The following is a 22,046-nucleotide window of genomic DNA, read 5'->3' as shown; positions in this document are numbered from 1 at the left end:
CATCATTGTTTGTTTGCTCTTTAGTTCTTCTAGGTCCTTGTTAAACATTTCTTGTATTTTCTCCATTCTGTTTCCAAGATTTTGGATCATCTTTACCATTATTGCTCTGACTTATTTTCAGGTAGACTGCCTATTTCCTCTTCATTTGTTTGGTCTGGTGGGTTTTTATCTTGCTCCCTCATCTGCTGTGTATTTCTTTGTCTTCTCATTTTGCTTAACTTACTGTGTTTGGGGTCTCCTTTTTGCAGGTGCAGGTTCATAGTTCCCATTGTTTTTGGTGTGTTCCCCCAGTGGGTAAGGCTGGTTCAGTGGGTTGTGTAGGCTTCCTGGTGGACGGGACTGGTGCCTGTGTTCTGAAGCATGAGGCTGGATCTTGTCTTTCTGGTGGGCAGGACTGAGTCTGGTGGTGTGTTTTAGGGTGTCTGTGAACTTAGTATGATTTTAGACAGCCTCTCTGCTAATGGGTGATGTTGTGTTCCTGTCTTGCTAGTTGTTTGGCGTGGGGTGTCCAGCACTGGAGCTTGCTGGTCGTCTAGTGGAGCTGGGTCTTAGCTTTGAGACAAAGGTCTCTGAGAGAGTTGTGGCTGATTGTTATTATGTGGGACTGGGAGGTCTCTTGTGGTCCAATGTCCTGAGCTTGGCTCTCGCACCTCCAAGGCTCAGGCCTGACACCTGGCTGGAGCACCAAGACCCTGTCAGCCCCACAGCTCCAAGCTTTCTTTGATCTCTAGAGCAGAATGCTGGCTAAATCCAGTAAATCAAAGTGAGCAAAGCTCTTCCTCTCACTGGACAGATTCCTAGAGCCTCCCTCTCTGAAGTGTTCAGAAGAGCTACTAAAGGAGGTGGGACGACACAGAATTTTTAACACCTTAGCTAAATAATTTTTGTTAGAACAGCAGAAAGCTGCTGGAATTATTGCTATGTACATTTCTGCAGATCGGAAAAAGAATAATGAAAGAAATAATTATGGCTTGAATTTCAATTGTTGACTTCTATTTAATCTTCTAGGTTTACCAGACATGACGGAGCTCTGCAGAGGCATTTTTAGTAGTAATCGCTTTTTAGCACTAATCGGTGGCTGTTCTGCCTGCCCGGTGTCAATGTTTATTATAACCAAATGAATTTGACAAATAAAATGGTCTATCCTTGCATCAGCAAGCTATAAGCAAAATCAATAGCCCTGTGCTGGCAACATTATTTTATTGTTGTCTCCTTAATCTCCTATACTCTTTTGCAATTACTTTCATTATTACTGCTCATTTAATGAGACCGTGGAGTTTGGAACCAGATGGTGCGGTTAGTTAAATCTGGAAGACTTTAATGGAATTGAGTTCAAACCAGGTTAAGAGTAACAGAATCACAAATCTTAGTGGTCATCGTCTCATAATCATTGCTTTGTGTACATTTTATGCACCAGAAATCAGTGCAGGCTTCAAACAGAATGACTCGGATTGAGGTTCAGAGAGACCCAGTGTGCTTACTCACTCTTTCATTCATTCACTCATTCATTCAACGAATATTTAATCGTGTTCCTATCTGGGTACTGCAGTATGGCATCAACAAGACAGGCACATTTCTGGTCCTATGGAGCTTGTAGTCTACTGTAGGAGAAAGAAAATAACAAACAAACAAGCAAGATTACTGCCCCTTGTGTTAAGAGGGAAGAAGCAGGGAGCTGAAGAGGGGGGAGAGGATGTGTGAAGTTCAGGTGGGTGGTCAGGAAACTCCAGGACACCTGTGTGCAAGAAGGAAGGTGGCCCAAGATGAGGCCAGGAGCTGCTGGACCCAGAGATGCTGCATGGGCCAATGGGCATTTAGGCACTGAGATTTTCTGGGGATTTTAAATACACCTTTGTGCCAAGGTGCTGATGAACAAGACTTGTAGGAAGAACATCTCTTGGGTGAGGGCAGTAAATATTGATGATTCAGACAATATGTAAAGTCAGAAGCATGATTTTAAACATTTGTGCAGAGGGCAGGCAAAGCAGAGGGATCATTTTGATTAAAAATTGCCCTACAGGGCTTCCCTGGTGGCACAGTGGTTGAGAGTCCGCCTGCCGATGCAGGGGACATGGGTTCGTGCCCTGGTCCGGGAAGATCCCACATGCCGCAGAGCGGCTGGGCCCGTGAGCCATGGCCGCTGAGCCTGCGCGTCCAGAGCCTGTGCTCCGCAACAGGAGAGGCCACAACAGCGAGAGGCCCGCGCCCGGCTACCGCAAAAAAAAAATTTCCTTACATAGTAGCAATAATTAAAATTTTGTATCACTGCACTTCCTGTAAGGCATATCTTTCTTGTTAAATCTACCCAGCATCTCTTCTCCCCTGTCCCCCACCCACCCCCCTCCTCTTCCTCCATGTTGGTAACAGTGCCCAACCTGCCTCTGGTGAACATCACTGCCCCACACCACATCCTTGGTAAACGGCTGCAGTTCTCTCCCAGTGGTTTCCTGTCGGCTCTTTCTTCCTGGCCTGAGTCTCCTTCTCTCCTGTTGGGCACTTCTGCATCTGTTAACCAAAGAGACACAAGACCACCAAAGTCAGGAGGACTGAGCAAACTGCCAAAGTCTCCACCCTCTCCCAGAATTCTCATAGCAATTTATGCTTCCCTTGTTGGCACTTATATTTGCCTTGTTTAAGCAGAGTGACCTAGATGATTCGTTCATGTTGATGTTCTCTGGACCTCTTACCTTTTACACAGCAGATACTAAAAAATATTTATTGAATTGAATTCTTACCAGCAGTTACTGTTTATTGAGCCATTAATTTGCCAAGCATTCTTCCAAAGGTTTGTTATTTAATTTTTATGTGATGCTTAATTTTACGTGTCAACTTGGCCATGGTGCCCACATATTTGGTCAAGCATTATTGTGGATGTTTCTGTGATAATTTTTAGATGACATTAACTCTTAAATCAGTGGACTCTGAGGAAAGCAGATTGCTCTCCATATTGTGGGTAGGCATCACCCAATCAGTTGAAGGTTGGAATAAACACAGACTGATCTCCTCAGCATGAAGGAATTGTGGCAGTAGGTGGCCTTTGGACTCAAACTATAACTCTTCCCTGGGTCTCCAGCCTGCCAGCCCATGCTGCAGATTTTGGACTCACCAAGTCTTCACCATTGCATGAGCCAATTCCTTAAAATCAATCTCTCTCTCTCTCTCTGTGCCTCCCTGACTAATAATACACCTTTACATCTAACCATTTATGCCCATTTTATAGGTGAAGAAGTTGAAGTTCAGAGACATTTAGTACCATGCCCAAGGGTACACGCCTGACAGGTATGGAGCCAGGATTCTGATCCAGGTATTTCTGAGCCCCAGAACACTACAGCTTCTTATGCGTGAATTCAAGGAATAAGATCACCATGAGTTGCATGTAACACAACCTGTATTTACTATAAAGTGTCTCTTCATTTTAATGATTCACAAACTACCTTGGGATCTTATAGTGCATGAGACTCATCAATATGCAAATACCTTATCATCCAAGTGAGATGCGAAAACGCCCATTAGCAGAGAGGGTTGGTGGACATGGAGGCATGTCACTGTTTTTTATTGCATATTGTTTGGCATATTTAAGTCCTAAAGATTAAATTCTCTCCTTTCCAGTCATAATTTCCAGTATGATCATGAAATAACTACACAATTTTTTATAAACAGTCAACTGCAGGGTCTTTAGGACTATGAGAGGGAATTAAATGGACAAAAATGTAAAATTAACTGTTTTGTTGAAAGTAAGGTTGCATCCCTTCCCTCCAAAAATGAAATGAACATAAAGAGAAATAGGCAGTCCATGTGGATGAAATTAAACTAGAGAAGAACAAACAGTGTACGTGGAGTCCCCGCCTCTTGATGGCTTTTGCTGCGGGCTAAAGTCCCATGTTGAGATCCAAACTTCAAAAGTGACCTCAAACTGTACCCTTTCCCTAGGACAAGGCAGCTGTAAATATTGACTGCAGGATCAACTGTCTCTGTTGAAGCCACAGTCTGCTTCAGTCGGAGTGAGCAAGCCGGTCACACTTAATAAAGAGCTGCTTTCAGGACGACTGGTCACCCCCAAAGCACAGAGACACAGTCTGCTGGGATCGGAACTGAAATTATCCTTCCCAGAATGGAGAAGATGGTGATGAAGGTTTTGATTATGTTTGTCCTTGGAACGAACTACTGGTTCCACTACTGTGCAGGTAAGGAGCTCAGGGTCAGGCCACCTGCCCTTGATGATGTAGAGCTGTCCTCATCCATGCATCCTGTCTCACTGTGTCCTCATGTGTTTATGAGTCCAGGTTTTCCCGTATATGACTATGACCCGTCTTCCTTGAAGGAAGCTGTCAGCGCCTCCGTGGCAAAAGTGAATTCCCAGTCGCTGAGCCCCTATCTGTTTCGGGCATTCAGAAGCTCAATTAGAAGAGTAAGTGCCTGATATGTCTTCTCTAGTCCTCTTTATACTGCTTTCTGTTTTTTTCTTTTGTCCTTTTTTGGGTTACAAGTTAAAAATTTTCCAGTTTAAAAAGATAACAGCTACTCATCTCTTTCACACTCTTTTTTTTTTAATAGAGAAAGGATTTAATTATAATTATTGTCGTAAAGCTCTCAAAGCTACTTCGGATGACTGATTCTTCTTGCATTTTTCTTCCCTCTGGCATCATTTCCTATTTCCAGATGTTAGCCTCTGTACATCCTGCTTCTGGACCCAAAGCTCCCATGGTTCCTTTTGAGATATTTTATTAAAAACTGCTTGTTTATTAGAAATGAGTCTTTTTCAAGTTCAGCAGTTCTGCTCCTAATACTTATAGGAAATAAATTCTGGCTTTTGAGCCAAAGAAATCCACTTTGCTTTGTCAATTTTGTAATAGTCTGTTTCCTGTTAGCTTGGGGAAATGGGGAAAAGATGAATTTTCATGGGCTTCCAATGACTAAGGCCGCGATTGGCAAAGAAAGAAACACAGAATTATCCTTCCAAGGAAATGAGAAACTAGCCTGCAGGTCGCCTCCCTCCTGGCTGGGCCCCAGGTGATTTCACCGCCTGCTCATCGTCCCGTGCAAGGGGTGGCGGGGGGGTGGGCAGCAGAAATACCTGCCAGAGAGTTTAGGTTAAGATGGGGGCTGAGGAGCTTCTGCAAAGTTCCTGGTCCTACAAATGAGAACTCATTGCAGACAGGCCGCCTGGGAACTGCGAACTGTGGAGACATGGCCAGGGGTCCAGGCAGCAGCCGCTTCCTCGCAGAGGCCAGAAGGCCATTGCTTCCTCTCCACCTTCATGCTCACCTCTCCCATCCCTGTCGGGCACCACCTTGGCACACCCCTGGCTTGTCCCCTCTCCTCCTGTGAAGGGCACACAGCTCATGGCTCCATAGCTCAAGTCTCTAAATACAATACATTCATCTTGACCCAACTCCTTCATAAACTAGCTCAGTTTCTTATTTCCAGATTCCCAGGAAATTAATTGAATTGTCCCAGTTGTCTTTTCTAATTGGGTCATAGGTCACAAAGATGATGCTTTAGCTAGCCCAGAACCAGGCTGTTGTGGCCAGACTGGGGTCACTTGGCCTGGCTGCCGTGGAACGGGAGCACGGCGAGATACGTGTGGTCAGCTGCCAGGCCAGAGGGTGAGTTCCTTCTGGAGGAGGACTGGACAGAGTGAAGAACCCCTCCGTCGTACACTGGCTGTTTGGGCTTCCATCTGTTGCATTTAATGAAATCCACACGTGGTGCGGGGCAATCGGTGTCCTCTTGCCAAGCTTGCAAATGAGTTTAGATTTACTTGTAATTTAGCTAGTGCTTGCTACAGAAGAAAGTTAATAGTCAGTTAAGTGAATAAGAACATGAGGACAGGTCCCCAGAGAACCAGTTACTGACACCATGGAACTCTGGCCAGTGGAGACGAGCTAGCATGAGGCGTAGTCATCCAGAGAACATTCCAGCACGTGGGCCATCTTGGTATCAGACACCTGAGCCCAGACACACAGGCACCTGCAAAGAAACACACCTGTGTATGTGGGCGTGTGATCCTTAGTGAGAACACAGGAGGGAGATGCCCCTCCGCCTCCTGTGTGCTGCTCTGCTATCTGGAATTCTGTCTATTCTTGTTTCTTTCCAGCCTTTTCTCACTATTCAAATTCATTGACCAAGTTACATTCACCATGTCCCTTCCATGAAAACTTCCTTTCTTCTCCCAGTGGAGGGAAAACTCTCCTACTTTGATCTGTCCTGGTGATACATCTTTCTTCTTAGAAGTGGTTCACATTTTGCTTTGTTGTATGCGTTAGTCATGCCTTCTATAAACACCCTAAAGATGGCCCCAAATATGCCAATTCCCTTCATAACAGTGGCCATGAGAGATCCACTCAGAACTAAGCAAAGTCCTCAGGAAAGAGATGAGGGAACAGATCAGATCACTGTCCTTGAGGGTACAAAACAATGCACAAAATAGTAATACAAATGAGCTTGAAACATTGGGAAAAATATGTCACTTCTCCGACAGCTGACAAAATCAGAATAAAGATAACCAGGGAAAAGGTGAAAGGGAAATCTCAGACACTGCTAGAGAAAATGTAATTTGGTAAAATTATCTTTGCAAACATGCAATTTGTTAAGCATGTTTATAAACACGTTAAACATTAAAAATAACAAATATTTATAACATTAGATCTCATAGTTTCATTTCTAGGAGTATGTCCGAAGGAAATAAGTGGTTTGGTAATGTTTGTGTATGTGCAGGAGGTTTGGGGTAGAGTTCAGTGGGCTTAGGACGAGGGGTCAGGCCCCGCTACTTTATCCCTGAGTTTGCTTCATAAGCCCAGTGCTTCTTGACCCCACTGCACATCAGCATCATGTGGGAGATTGAAATACTCCTGATGTCCAGGCAGGATGGTGACTAATTAAATCCCAGTCCCTGAGGGTGGGGCTCATATTCTTACATGTTTCCTGGTCATTCTAATGTGTAGTCAGGGTTAAGAACAACTGCGATTTACCAGGGACTTGGATCAAATGCTCTTGCAATTGACTGTAAGTGACTTAACTCTTGGGTTCCAAGTTTAAAAAGGATGGGAAAGCATGGGGAAATGTGACTTCAGCCACAACGATGTCCTTGTTCCCACATTGACACTAGGCACACACAGACTGTTCCCTCAATGTACGCAAGCAGAGAAAGGAAAGGTGGACACAGGCCCTGTGCTGGGGGTGAGGAACAGAGAGGCTGGACCAGACTGTGCTCCCATGGAGCTCAGATACCACTGCAGAGAGAGAGGGGAGGGAGAGGAGGGAGGGGATGAAGGGAGAATGGGGTGCAAATTCTATAAATAAGTGAAGGTAGTCTCAGAGAGTGGGGAGTCCTGTGGAGAAAATAAAATAGGATGATGGATGGGCCCGGGCCTGGGCTGGGGTAGCTGTCAGATGGGACAGAAATCTCCACAGAGGTGCCATATTTGAGCTAAGACTCACTTAGTGACGAGAACCTCCAGCCGTGGGAGGACCTCCTGCAGGGAGTAGTTGGGAGGAGGTTTTAAATAAAGTGCAAGAAGACCTTCTAAGATCTCTGCAGCTGTTGTGTGGAGTGGGATGCCAGGAGGAAGCCCAGACAGCAACTGTGGGAAGCAGATGGTGACCTATGGCAACTGAGCCTCTTAGTGTGGGGAAGGTGAGGAGTAGATGGATTCTGGGACATTTGGGGCAAAGCCACGGAAGCTTTGGGATCCTTTATGTGTCTATGCCCATTTCTGTCCATTTTTACCTTTCCTCTTTGCACGTTTTGCTTTTTGGCTTTCTACAGTATGATAGGCAGCTATACCTGAGCTTTACTTTTTGTCCAATCATAAGGGCTTAGTTTGAAAAATCTAAATGATCTCACTTCTCTTCTTCTCCAGAGAAGCAGAGAAGAGAGAGGGACAGAGACAGAGACAGACAGAGACAGGGAGAGATTGATTTTAAAGAATTGGCCCACACTATTGTGGAGGCTTGGTAAAGCCAAAATCTGCAGGGTGGGCCAGCAGGCTGGAGACCCAGGGAAAAACTGACATTGCAGTTCAAGTCTGAAGGCCGTCAGTTGGCAGAATTTCTTCCTGCTGAGAAACAGGTCAGTCTCTGTTCTAGTCTGACCTTCAACTGATTGGATGAGGCCCACCCACATGAAGGAGGGTAATCTGCTTTCCTCAAAGTCCACCACTTTAACCTCATCCAAAAACCTCTTCACAGAAACATCCAGATCAATGTTTGACCACAGATCTGGACACTGTGGCCCAGCTAAATTGACACATAACATTAAACATTGTACTCTCCAAAAGGAATTGTTATGGGTATTTTATGGCTTGTATATTTTTATTTCTTTTTGAAATAAAAAAATCAAAATATACTCATTATAAAGAGTCACAGGATACAACAAGAAACAGAAAACCAAAAGTAACATTCATTATCCAGCCCTCTGAGACACCCACTATGAACATGTGGCAGGATGACTTTTTTGATTCTTTTCTCTTCATATGTGGGTATAAAATATATTTTTAAAAAAAAACAGGACCACACTGTAACACCGATTGTAAAGGACTCTGATTTATTTCAGCCGTAACCCTGGGTTTGGGATTTTCTCCAGTTGATTCCTTATGGTTGAGTATTTGGGTTGTCCCACATTTTTCAAAGAACACAGAGCAGAAATTCACTGGCTGAAAGTGAACTCAAATGAAAAAACAGAGTTATTTGACTTTTCTCCATATTCTGGAAAGGGTGCTTAAAAGTGCTTAGAGATGCAAAAAGTTTGCAAAATCATCTCACAGTTAAAATTATCAGTACTCAAACCCCCTGCATTTTCACCTTTTAAACTAAGCTTTTGTCCTGCCAGTTTGCTTTCATCAGGTTGCTTTAAGAAATTGTGGAAGCATGATCTGGGTGTGTGTGTGGGGGGGAGCCTGCTTGATGCTCTCCAGCTGAAGAGTTTTTAATTTTTTTAAGAGATTCAGATTTAATATCTAATATGTAAAAATGATCAGTAAACAGGGTCATAAACAATGGCAAGGCTGAGTTTTTAATCCTACTTGTTTTTAGAAAACTCGGCTTGTATCAGCACTCCTCATCCTGCATCAGAAAGAGACACAAAGACGCCCCCTCCCGAGCTTGGAGCTGGCCACGCGTTTCCAAAGCAAACTATCCCGTTACTCCCTAACTGCAAGTGGTCTGTGCTGTCACAGTGTTGTCGCCACCTCTCTCCCCACTGGGCAGTAGGTGAATGTGTGGGTTGACTCAAATTTGCCAAAGGATGGGCTCAAGACCTCAAAGGGAAGGCGTTTTTGGAGCCTGGGGTGGGGTCAGGCAGTGGAGCCCACCTCCCTGCTGCCATCTTGTCCCTGATCCCGTGTGCTCTCCTTGTAGCAGCCATGGTGACTCAGATCTTACCTCTTAGAAGCCTCTGAGAACTTCTCATTGCAATGAGAATGAAATCAAAACTTGTTCCCATGGGCTACGGGACCATTAACTATCTGGCACACTCCTTTCCAACTTCAGGGTGTTTGGTTTTCCTCTTGTTCATTTTGCTTCACCACCACCGCTGGGCTTGTACTGCCCCAGGACATTGGCTCTGCTTTTTCCTCACACGATGGGCTCCTTCCCATCCTTTAAGTCCCAGCTTAAATATACCTTCCTTGGGAGGATTTCTCAGGTGCCTCGTCTAAACTATCTGCTCTCCATCCCCACTGCCACGTTGTTTTTTTGCTCCTAACCCTATAGCCATCTGGAAGGTCCTTTTTCAATTTTCTTTAGTGTGTTTGCTGTGTGGTGCCCCACCACCCTGCCCCAGGTGGAATCTAAGCTCCGTGGGGTCTTCCCTGCTGTGCTTCTGGTGCAGCACACACAGTGGGCATTTAGTAAGTCAGGAGACGTCCATGTCATCAGAACAGCACACTCATCAGGAAGTTTGGAAGGTACCCCCAGTATCCCACCCTTGGTGGAAAGGAGTGGAAAACTGTGTAATCTTGTTCATAGATCCGAACTGATCAACCGGGAAGCGGGGCTGGATAACGCTGTACAGCAGAGATGTACTTGCTACTTACTTATTTCAGGAATTATTAAGAAAGTATGGAGCATTCTTTTAGGAAAATGACACTTAAAATACTTTGATTTTGCTTTGGAAATAAGTGGCTAGCTCCAAGCTTGGGATAGGGAGGTCTTTGTGTCTCTTTCTGACACAGGATGAGGAGTGCTGATACAAGCAGAGTTTTCTAAAAACAAGTAGGACTAAAAACTCAGCCTTGCCATTATTTATGACCCTGGTTATTGATAATTTTTACATATTAGATATTAACTCTGAATCTCATAAATACGTTGGCACTTAAAATAAGTTGATTCCAGTTATTCGCGGCAGTTATATTCCATAAAGATTCTGCGAACACTGGGTTAGTGAATCCTGAGCCGTTTATCCTGGGGAAATTCAGGGTTAGGTTTCTGAGAGTCTCTGGTCACAACATTTCGGTTAACTGATCAATATGTGCCTGTTTTATGTGTGTTTCCACTTAAGGACTTATTTAATATATACGGTGATTCGTTACCATTGAGCTCACTGTACCAGCGCTCTCACTCAGACCTGAACAAAGCTCAGCTAACACATGTATTTCCTCCGTCAGGCACATCATAGCCCTCCTGTGCTTAGGAAACTAGACAGCTTGTCAGCACTAGGCTTGGGGGCCAATTTAAACAGCAAAACCACCAAGGAAAAGCACAAAAATGAGAAAACTGTGACACAAAGTAGACCATGAAATTGACTTGTGTACGGTCTGGTTGCTGAGGCAAAGAGCCTGAGCATCACCTTATCTGACCCCGGTCGGGAGCATGTGCATCTGGCGACTCAAGTTCTTTGCCGCCCAGAGTGTCTTCATGAATGGCTGTGAGGTCACCCAGTACTGATTGGGGTTAGATGTACATTTTAGCAAGTAGGCAAATTTGCAAATACGGAATCTGTAAATCCTGAGGATTCATCGTAAATGTAAGTCATTAGCAGCAGTGCTTAGCGTGGAGTCCAGACACCCAAGTTCTGGTCCTATTGTCTCAGTAAAGTCTTGTGAGCCTTTGGTAAAGCACTTCTTCCCCTGGTCTTCAGAATGAGGGTGTGGAACTGGGTGATTGCCATGACAATTGAAAGCTTTAGTGGTGGGGTATTCTGTCACTTCTTCTCCTTGTGCAGGGAGACACATTTCTAGCACGTGACCTTCAGAAACACATCTATGGCAAACTGACGCTTTGTTTTCATGAAGGTCAACATCCTGGATGAGGACAGCTTGACCATGGACATAGAGTTTGGCATCCGAGAGACAACGTGCAGGAGGGGTTCTGGGGAAGACCCCGCCACCTGTGACTTCCAGAGGGGCTACTACATGGTAAGAGTTGGGGGAAAGGCCACCAGGCCAGAAAACAACGCGAGGGAGCACCTGTCTTCCTACATCACCGGGATCTGATTCAAAGCCACACAGAGGGCTTGGCCACTGCCTGGCGTCTGGACACCCTGGGAGGCACCACTAACTGTGTCCACGCTGTCCCCTGGGCAGGGACGACATGACTCAGTGGTCAAGGACTCAAGCTCTGGAGTCCACAGTCCTGAGTAATCCTGGCAAATTATTTAATCCCTGCTGCTTCAGTTTTCTGCTGTTTAAAAATAGGGATAATGATGGTTCCAGGCAAAGTGAATATGAAGAGGCCAATAGCCAAGAAAAATCCCAGAGACATTTCAAATTCTATTTTAAATGAATTTAAAATGCCAGCTGTGTTCCTGGTGCGAGGTGTACTGTTTTATAGTTGACTGTTGTATAAAATCTGTCTCCTCCACCAGCTTGGGCTCCATGGGGGTCAGGACCACAGCGTGGTCAGTTTCATCTCCCCAGTGACCAGCACATGGCCGCATGCTTGGTTAACCCCAGGGACGGGAGGCACCCCAAATTCACTGTCCGAGGCATTCTTGTTCAGATGTTCGAGGTCTCAGGGTTTTGTTACTTTATCATTGTGATGTCTGGGTCGTTACACAGGGATGTCAGTCCTGATAAGAGGACCTGTTGTTTTGTTGTTTCGTGAGAGTTTTCGCTGTGGCTCTGTTCCACAAAGGTCCCAAACCCAGGTGTCACTAGCATTTGTTTCTAACGAAATCTGAGGCCAAGGGAGAGCAGGGTCCTTGGGAGATCTTCCCATTTCTTGTTGTTCAAAAGGGAAACCATTCAAGGGAACCCACTCAGTGCTCAGGAAGGGAACATTTGAGTTCCCTCAGGGCTTGTAATATAGCAAAAGCCTAAGAGATATTTAAATCATCATTTGTGTCTGCTTAGGTCTTGAGAAATTTTCATTTTGGAAAAATGAAATGTCTCTGTGAATTTTTCCTTTCTGTCTGCATCATTGCGTCAAGCCCTATGGTGTTGCCTGATTTCTTAGATAGGTCCTAACCATTTCTACCAGCTGCCGGGCATAGAACTCACTGTTTCCCCTTTTCCAGCCAGCAGCTGTTTGCAGAAGCACCGTGCGGGTGTCTGCTGAGCAGGTGCAGGACGTGTGGGTTCGCTGCCACTGGTCCTCCAGCTCCGAGTCTAACAGCAGTGAAGAGGTAAGTGCAGGGGCTCGGCATCCTTTGGGACAGCACCTACCTCTTAGGGTCTGTGTGGGTCTGTGGCAGGCAGGCCGGTGTGATAGAGTAGCTGGAGCATCACTCAGGTATAGCTCTGCTTACTCAGCTGGCATCTCCCTTTTACAACTGCAATCTCATGTTCAATATCCCTTACTTCTTCCAATTCTCTCTCTTTTCCTAAGATTTAGGATATGAGCTTAAAGTAACAATGAGCAAATCTTCAAAGTTTTAGATCTAAGTATGCATCTCACTGCCTCTGTGGTTTAGTGGAATGAAGAGGAGAACTTTTGATACATCAGTGTTCATTTACCAGCTCTGCAACCTAGGTCAGGATATTTAATCTCCATGATCTGAAGCTTCTTCATCTGTTAAATGCCAGTAATAGAGACCACCCGATAGGATATTGAGAAAACCAAGTAAGTCGATGGACGTGAAAGATCTGGTCCAGAATCTGGTATGTAATAGCTGCTTGGTAAATGGCAGGACACATCTTTTTTCCTTCAATTGCACTGATATTCATCTGCAATAATACTGTGAAATCAGTAATACATACATTTCTGACTTGGAATTATATTACTTATTCATCTGTGTATTGACTGCTTTCCTTACTGGGATGTACATCAAATGAGGGCAGGGAATGTTTGTTTTGTCATCTAGGACAATGTTTGATACAGGATAAATGTTCATTCAATACTTGAATGAATACAAGAAAAATGAGGAAGAAATTGTCAGGAATATGATATGAGGAGGAAGCTTCTAGACTCTAATTTAGGATAAAAACATAACCATTAAGTTATTTGTTTATTCATAATGGATAATATCTTTGACTGCTACTTAAAAAATGTTTCTACCATTATACAGCCAAATCTGTCCAATGATATCTTTCTCTATGTATATTTTTATTAAATTTTCAAGATTTAAATCTGTAGTGAAAATTACATGAAAAGAGTATACAATTTCAACTTCAAGAATTACACATAAAAGTAATGTTCCTCTATTATGAACATACCCAGGACTTACATATTTTATATGGAAGTCCATTTTAGAATTAGGAAGGAGTGAGAAACTCCTGTTACAGGGGTGTTTTCACTGTTGGAAGGAGAATTCTGCAAAAGTGTTCAGTTGAGCATAAGGTTATTGATCAATCTCGTTCTCACCGGCAACATTTGAGGGTCAATCCCCAGGGGATTTCTGGATCCTATCTCCTTAATGCTAGTTCAGGTACCCAGGGCCTCGACTCCAGTAAAGTATCCAGGAAGTGAGATGTGCTTCACAGCTGACACAGTGGTGCACACCTGGCCAAGCTAACCCAGAAGTGACAGGGACCAAGCATCATGTCACAAGCATTTTGTGCATATTGATTTTGTGGTTTATATGGGGGAAGCTAGGAGACAGTGGAGAGCAAGAGAAGCACTGCTCTGGCTCTTGTGGGATTTGTGGATGAGTCTGGGGGTGTCCATTAAGCAGGGGTTACCCTGACTACCAAGCAAGCTTTCAGGAGCTCGTAGCAAGAGGATGCAATACTGTGTGGGGTCAGTGCGAGCTTTCCCCGGGGGGCTGGAGGGTGGGTGATCTCAGGACAATGGGCACAGGGTGTGGAGGGGAAGGATGAGGAGATTCCCAGCACAGGGGAGAGCATGACAGAGTTCCCTGATGTGTGAGGGAAGCTAAGCTGATGGGTAGAAATGGACAGAAATCCATCATGACTGGGAGAAAAATATGAGAAGAGAGGCATAAGGGTGGGGCTGGAGAGGACACCAGCCTGGTCAAGGTGGACCTCATGGGTCATGTCAAGGATCCTTGGCTTGGGGCTATTCAAGGGTTATAAGTAGGGCAGTGACAGAATAGATGAAGAACAGACTGAAACTAGGTAAGAATGGATGGGGGCACTGGGAGGCTGGCAGAGCAGGTGAGAGAGAGTGCCAAATAGAGCTAGGAGTTAGTGGTGAATGTCAAGAGAAATGGATGCCTGTTCTTCTATGACCTTTAACACATTAGAAGTTAATAAGTGGCCCCCTAATTTAACCCCTCTTCCATCTCTGATTTGGAAAGTTGATTCTGATTGTTTGCACAACCCACAAACCTATTGCAACTTTCTAACTGCAGACTGAAGACTACTCACTTTTCTTCCAGTCCCAAGTTTTGTAAGAAGACTCTGATACTAAGTTAAGTTAGTCCCGGAAACAAACAAGATTTTAAAATAAACTCCCAGGTTGCTTTGCCTCAAAGACTAAGAGATCATAAAGAATTATGAGCAAAGAAAAAATTCCTTAAATTAAAGGATTCTGCAATTTGAAAGAAAGAGAAGAAAGCAGATGGAGATTTAAAGTAATTCCTGGCAACTCTAAAATAGATTTCTTACATGAAACAGAAAAAAAAAAATTAGACGACAGCTGTTAACCATTTTCAGTGAAATAAATGATGATACTACAAACATGAAAGACAATTGACTGGAATGAATTTAGACACAGAACAAATAAATCATTGTTGGAAGTAGGGAATAAAAGAAAGAAAACTGAAAAACAATATCCCAGAGTAATGAACATAAAGGCCACTTGAAAAACATGTAGATAGTAAAAGAATTTCCAGAGAAAGGAATATAATGTGAAGAAAGATGGAAGCCATGGAGAATAAGATCAAACATCCTAATTATTATGAAATAGGACTTAGCTCAAATGGAAAATATCTGGTAAGCATACAACGAGAGAAATTGTCTCTAGTACAAAAACATTCCGGTTTTCCACTACATAATTTTAATAAGTATAAATGCTTTGTAAAAAGATTTGAACAAATAAATTTCTAAAATTGTTAATATTCTCCTCTCTTAACCAAATAAATATTTAAATTATGGGCAGTTTTTATTTTTACTTTTTTAATTTTGAAAAAGATGTATGTAGAGGATAAACGATTTCTGTATGGCACTTCAGTCAACCACATGATGAAATGCTAACATCTGTAGGATGATGAATGGCCTTGATTTTGGACACATCCTTCTGATTTCAAGTGGACGGGATGAGGTTTGGCTAGACTTTCAGCCATGAGACCCAAAACAGTGCAAAAGGAGAAACTGAGGAAGAGTGAACAGGAATTCTGAACTCGGGGGAGGAGAGTTACAGGCATTTCATTTATTTACTCTCTCCCATTTCAAATGATAGAAACTCAACTAGAAGTGGCCTAAGCCAAAATGAGATAATTCCTGGCTCACGTTCCTAGAAAGGAGAGGGAGGAGTTGTCCTCTTGGACAACTCAATCTAGTGACTGTCAACACTATCTGGGCCACATTCATTTTTTTCCTTCTCTGTCCCTCCTCCCCTTACTGCAAATGAGTTTTCTCCTTGTAGCAGGAGGCAAGACTACAAGCTACTCCAGATTCATATCGTCTAAACTTAGGAGGAAACAGAGCATTTCTCTCTAGCTCCAGCTGGAGATACCTCTTGGTATTATTCCCGTTGTCATGTGTCCCCCCCCCCTTTTTTTTAAATAACACTGTTATTGAAATATATTGGGTTGGCCAAAAATTTCGTTCGGGTTTTTCCATACGATGTTACAGAAGAAGCTGAATGAACTTTTTAGCCAACTCAATAATTCACAGACCATAAAATTCACCCCTTTAATGTGTACAGTTCAGTGGTTTTTAGTATACTCATAAGGCTGTACAACTCTCATCACTATCTAAATCCTGAACACTTCGTCATCCAGAAAAGAAACCCTAAGACCCCTTACCCTGTTCCTCATTCTCTCCAGCCTTTAGTAACCACTAATCTACTTTCTTTGTCTATAGATTTACCTTTTCCAGCCATTTCATATAAATAGAAACATACAATATGTGTTCTTTTGTGACTGGTTTATATTAGTTAGCATGTTTGGAGGTTCATACATGTTATAGCATGTATCAGTACTTTTCATTGTCGAATAATAACCCATTGTATGGATAAACCACATTTAATTTATCCATTCATTAGTTCATCAAAATGGGGGTTGTTTCTACATTTTTTTAATACATATCTTTTTTTAAAAATTATTTATTTATTTATTTATTTATTTATTTGGTTGCACTGAGTCTTGGTTGCAGCTGGTGGGCTCCTTAGTTGCGACATGAGAACTCTTAGTTGTGGCATGCGACATCAAATTCCCTGAGCAGGGACTGAACCCAGGCCCCCTGCATTGGGAGCGTGGAGTCTTAACCACTGCGCCACCGGGGAAGTCCCTGTTTCTACTTTTTTTTTTTTTTTTTTTTCTTTTTTTTTGCGGTATGTGGGCCTCTCACTGTTGTGGCCTCTCCCGTTGCGGAGCACAGGCTCCGGATGCGCAGGCCCAGCGGCCATGGCTCACGGGCCCAGCCGCTCCGCGGCATATGGGATCCTCCCAGACCGGGGCACGAACCCGTATCCCCTGCATCGGCAGGCGGACTCTTAACCACTGCGCCACCAGGGAGGCCCTGTTTCTACTTTTTGACTACTGTAAATAATGATGCTGTGAGCATTCATGTGCAAGTTTTTGTGTGGGCATATATTTTTATTTATCTTGGGTATTTACCTGTTAGTGGAATTTCTGGGGCGTAAAGTAACTCTATGTGTAACTTTTTGAGAAACTGCCAAGCTGTTTTCCATAATAGCTGTACCATGTTACATTCCCACCAGCAATGTATGAGGGTTCCAGTTTCTACACATCCTTATGAATACTTATTATTGTCTGTCTTTTTAATTTTGGCCATTCTAGTGGGTGTGAAGTGGTGCATCATTATTGTTTTGATTTGCATTTTCCTAATGAGCAATGATTGACTATTTGTATATATTCTTTGGAAAAATGGCTACTCAAATCCTCTGTCGGAATTCCCTGGCGGTCGAGTGGTTGGGACTCCGCGATTTCACTGCCACCGAGGGCGCAGGTTTGATCCCTGGTTGGGGAACTAAGATCCTGCAAGCTGTGCAAAGTGGCCAAAAAAGAAAAAAAATTTCCTTTGCCAAATTTTAAATTGGCTTATTTGTCTTTTTTTGTTGAGTAGAAAGACTTCTTTATATATTTTGTATATAAGTTCCATATCAGATACACAATTTGCAGATATTTTCTCCCATCTGTGAGGTTTTTTTTTTACTTTCTTTATGGTGCACTTTGAAGAACAAAAGTTTTAAAGTTTAATGAAGTCCAGTTGATCCATTTTTTTCTTTTGTTGTTTGTGTGATTCTTACATTTAGATCCATGGTCCATTTTGATTAGGAAGGGGTCCAGCCTCAGTCTTTTGCATGTGGATATCCAGTTGTCTCAGCACCATTTATTGAAAAGATTATTCTTTCCCCCACTAAACTGTGCTGCCTGCTAGACCAATCACTCTGACAAAAGCCAGCAGGCTAACTGACTCTTCACGATGGAGAGGGTAACAGGTAGGTCGCCCAGACACCTGGTAGAAAGGTTGTGAGTCAAGCAGCCACCTTACTTTGTGACTATGGGCTTTCAGTGGCTTCATGAAGACTACTTTTTGTTTTTTTTTAATTGAACACATATGGGGACTTCATAGAGAGAAAACTCACAGATTTGACCTAAACAGAGTTGACTTGCAAGTCCATATAACGAGGTTCCGTCTTTCTCATCCACAACAATTGGGGGTCATTTTGAGTCTAGTGGAAACGTTTTTAGACAATTTAAACTTCATGTAAGTTATTTTTCCCCACATGCCTTTTTAGACATACATGTTCAATACCATATAAACTTATTTAATGTAATGTATTGCCTTATTTCATTAAAAATAAATTATATAATACATCTGAGTCCTCCTGATAATATTTGCATATTTTGCAGTGTCCTTCTTTTTTCTCTCTTTCATGTGCTGATACATACTAATGCCTACATTTACTTAGATGGTTTTGGGGGATATCTTGGGATCCTCTACATCAAGAAACAATTATCTGCTTGGTAAGTTGAGATCTGTTCTTTTTAATATACATACATATATATATATATATATATATATATATTTTGTGAATCAGCTTCATACTGAAGTTATCAGGGAGTCATTTAAAATGAGAAATATCTGTACATAAGCTTTGAACAATTACAGAAATCACAGAAAATAAACATTTGCTTTTGCTCCTTTCTTAACAGTAAGCAATAATGTTACAACTCTTCATTTAGGCAGCTCTATATTTATGCAGAGCCTTTCCATCTATGATTGCATTTCATGTCCCAACATCTCTGCCAGTTAGGCAGGACAGGTGTTGGTTTTTACCATAAGAGGGTCCCCCAGCTTCAGCATGATAGTTCCCTCCTGGGTGCATGACCAGTTTTAGGAGCCAGGTATGTAACAATGTGGAGATGGAAGGATCTGGACTAAACCTCTTCTGACTGGCTGGGGCTGAATTCTGTAATCCTCCAGCCATAAGACCAGAGGTGACCATCCCGTTAAGAATCTTGCTTCAGGGAGGGAGGACTATCGTTTTTTTCCCTTCTTAAGTGGTCTCTCATTTGAAGTGGGATTGAGTTAGTGTTCTATGGCTTAGGAAGCATTTCTACCTATTGGTAAAATAGGTAAATAGGAGGATTTTTTCTATTGGAGCTGATGACAGCAAAACTCTTTGGTGATCTCTCACTGCTTCCTTGCTGGAAAAGCGTATTTGTGGCATCAGTAATAAAGTCATAGAACATTCCAGAAGTGGGCAGAGGGGGCCTGCCTTATGACTGGTACTACGTTACAGGTCTCACTCCTGACATATCAAGAAGTGAGCCATTTTATGAACGGTCACTTAGTAAGTGGTCCTGTTTTCTTCTGTAGGACACCAAACACATCCTTTTCTGATCAAGCCAGACTCTGCTGAACTCATGTCATAAGAGATAAACCCCTGAAATGCAAAATATTTTAAGGGAAAATGAAAAAAAAAAGAACGGTCCTTCATAAACCAGCTTTGTAAATCATTGAAAAGCTAACTTTGAGGCATCAAAACTCACTTAAAATTTGTCAGGAATCAAAATACCAAATCTAGCTGAGGAAATCAGCACTCACCTGCCTCCTGTCCCAATCTGGAGCATTTTCTGAAAAACTCAAACTCTTTTAAACTTCTTTTTGCCCTCCAACCTCAACTGTACTTTTCAGCAAGCAGACAGAACTAACAGTTACTTAGTTTCTCCCTTTTACCATCACTTTTCTCATTTAACCCTCATGACAGCACTGTAAACAAGGTGTATTACCTGCTTACACAGAAGAAATGCGTAACAACTCATGTTGTTTGTTGTAGACACAAAATACTAACTCTCTACTAATTGCTTGACAGTTTTCTCCTTCAACTTCACAGCCATCTTGAGAGGCAGCACTATGTTCCTTCCCATTTTGTAGATGGGCAAACTGAGGTTTAATGAGTTTCTGTAACTAGTCCAAGGCTACACGGCCAATGTAGGACTTTGATCCAGGTAGGGAGGGGCAGAGACAGGACTTAGAGACAGATCTGTCAGACTCTAAAACCTCTGTTTTTTTCATGCTGCTTTACAGAAGAGTTGTGACATTTACCCTCTGATCGGAGTTCTCCATTAAAATGAATAACACAGATATCAATGTTTCATTGAGCTCAGCGTCTGACCATCCTTAGGCTTTTTCCTAATTTATTTGAAGTACTAAGCTTACAATCTGAGGCTTGCTTAAAAAAAGGCCTGAGTTTAGACTTCCTCCAATGTGCCACTTTGGGAGAAATACAGTTATTCTAACAATGTGACCACTGCTGAGAACATTTTTGAACAATTTTTTTAGGAATTACCTTCCGAGTCTAGGGCTCATTCTTTTGAATCTCTGTAGTGATGGAAAACATGTGCTCTTGGATTTAATTTTGGAAATAAATTCAGTTAATCAGATTAATAACCAACTTGGGTGCATTAGTCATCTATTGCTGTGTGTCAAATTACCACAAAACTTAGCAGCTTAAAACAATGAACATTTATTATCTCACAGTTTCTGAGGGTCAGGAACCTGGAACTAGCCTAGCTGGGTGTTTCTGGCTCAGGGTCTCTAAAATGTTGTAGAGAAGATGTTGACTGTGGCTGTGATCTCATCTGAAGGCTTAGCTGGGACTGAGGGATCCACTTCCAAGGTTACTCACATGGTGGTTGACAGACCTCAATTCTTCAGGGGCTATTGGAATGAGGGCTTTGGTTTCCTACCATATGGGCCTTTCCACTGGGCTGTCTGAATGTCCTCAAAACATGATAGCTGGCTTCTGCCAGAGAACATGATGCAAGAGAGAGAGAGAGAGAAAGAGAGAGGAGAATGAGCAAGCAAAAGAGCACCCAAGACAGAAGGCACAGTCTTTTATTACCTAATTTTGAAAGAGATATAGCATCACTTCTGCACATTTTATTAATTAATCACACAGTCCAACCCTGGTCTGATGTGGGAGGGGAATACCCAGGAGTGTGAATACCAGCAGGCCCTCTCTGAGGCTGGCTACCACACTGAGAAAATGTCATTTGGGACAAAAAAAAATATTATATGGATATAAATTAATGCGACTGATCCTTTTTATATTCCTTGGAAGGTAATTCCAGAGCTGAATTCTAAAAACATTTTGGGCATTGGGACCTTCACTGATGCAGAGGTGCAGCCATCTCAGAGACTGCTTAGAACATGACAATTCAATTTAATTCAACAAATGTGTGTGACAAGCCCTGGGCAGATCCCTCAGAGGACTGAAAGATAAATGTGACAGTCTCTGCCCTCGAGGGCGTACGCCAGTGGGTTCAGCTGTCACACCGTGCAGGCAAGCATGAGGGAGAACTTGATAAGCAAGATGAGGTCATGGTGTTCTTGGGTAGCCTCTTGGCAGGAGGGGCTCTGGTGGTGCTGGTCACAGCCTTTCTCATTAATTTATAGTCACACAGTCCATGTTGTCTTAGATTTTGATGTGAATGACAGAGCCTGTATATCCCCTTTCTATCTTCAGAGATCATGAGAAGGGGCTTTCCTCCCGGAAATAGAAGGAACCTGAACCTGTGGCCCAGAGCAAGAATAAACACTGGCTTTGAGTGACAGCCTTGAGGTAAGGGGACACAGCTAAAAACAAGTGTATTTAGAGATAGAAGCTACCAGCGGGGGGTTGGAGGATGGGGATGTCTTAGAGTTGCTGTTCCCACACCTCCAACGTCTGGAGTCTGCTCTTCAGCTCCTGTCTGGCCTCCCACCTTTTCTTCTCTCCTCCCAGATACTGATCCTCGACTGTCTCTTCATTCTTGCACCCTCAATCTTTTTCCTGTAGCTTTTTTTTTTTTTTTTTTTTCCGCTGTACGCGGGCCTCTCACTGTTGTGGCCTCTGCCGTTGTGGAGCACAGGCTCCGGACGCGCAGGCTCAGCGGCCACGGCTCACGGGCCCAGTCGCTCTGCGGCATATGGGATCCTCCCGGACCGGGGCACAAACCCGTGTCCCCTGCATCGGCAGGCGGACTCTCAACCACTGCGCCACCAGGGAAGCCCTCCCGTGGCTTTTATATG

At 43.2% G+C, this 22,046-nt stretch overlaps 1 protein-coding gene across 1 annotated transcript; it reads left to right on the top strand.

The window, feature by feature from the left end:
- The first annotated feature begins 4,105 nt into the window (after positions 1-4,105).
- On the top strand, positions 4,106-21,587 carry SPP2 (secreted phosphoprotein 2). Its single transcript, XM_060107147.1, has 7 exons — positions 4,106-4,184; positions 4,284-4,408; positions 11,232-11,354; positions 12,455-12,562; positions 18,439-18,493; positions 19,273-19,323; positions 21,502-21,587. The coding sequence occupies exons 1-7, from the start codon at positions 4,112-4,114 to the stop codon at positions 21,585-21,587; spliced, it is 621 nt and encodes a 206-aa protein (XP_059963130.1). The 5' UTR covers positions 4,106-4,111.
- The last annotated feature ends 459 nt before the right edge of the window (positions 21,588-22,046 follow it).

The sequence above is a fragment of the Mesoplodon densirostris genome, chromosome 8 (assembly GCF_025265405.1).
Source record: "Mesoplodon densirostris isolate mMesDen1 chromosome 8, mMesDen1 primary haplotype, whole genome shotgun sequence".
Lineage (NCBI taxonomy): Eukaryota > Metazoa > Chordata > Mammalia > Artiodactyla > Ziphiidae > Mesoplodon > Mesoplodon densirostris.
Note: the sequence above shows the minus strand (reverse complement) of the source record. Positions and strands in the feature narration are given on the sequence as shown.

Excerpts from the sequence above, each read along its gene's own strand:
- SPP2 (XM_060107147.1), top strand. The coding sequence starts at position 4,112 with ATGGAGAAGATGGTGATGAAGGTTTTGATTATGTTTGTCCTTGGAACG. Across the intron at positions 4,185-4,283 it reads CTGGTTCCACTACTGTGCAG|GTTTTCCCGTATATGACTAT; the intron begins GTAAGGAGCTCA and ends TTATGAGTCCAG. Across the intron at positions 19,324-21,501 it reads ATTTTATGAACGGTCACTTA|AGATCATGAGAAGGGGCTTT; the intron begins GTAAGTGGTCCT and ends TTCTATCTTCAG.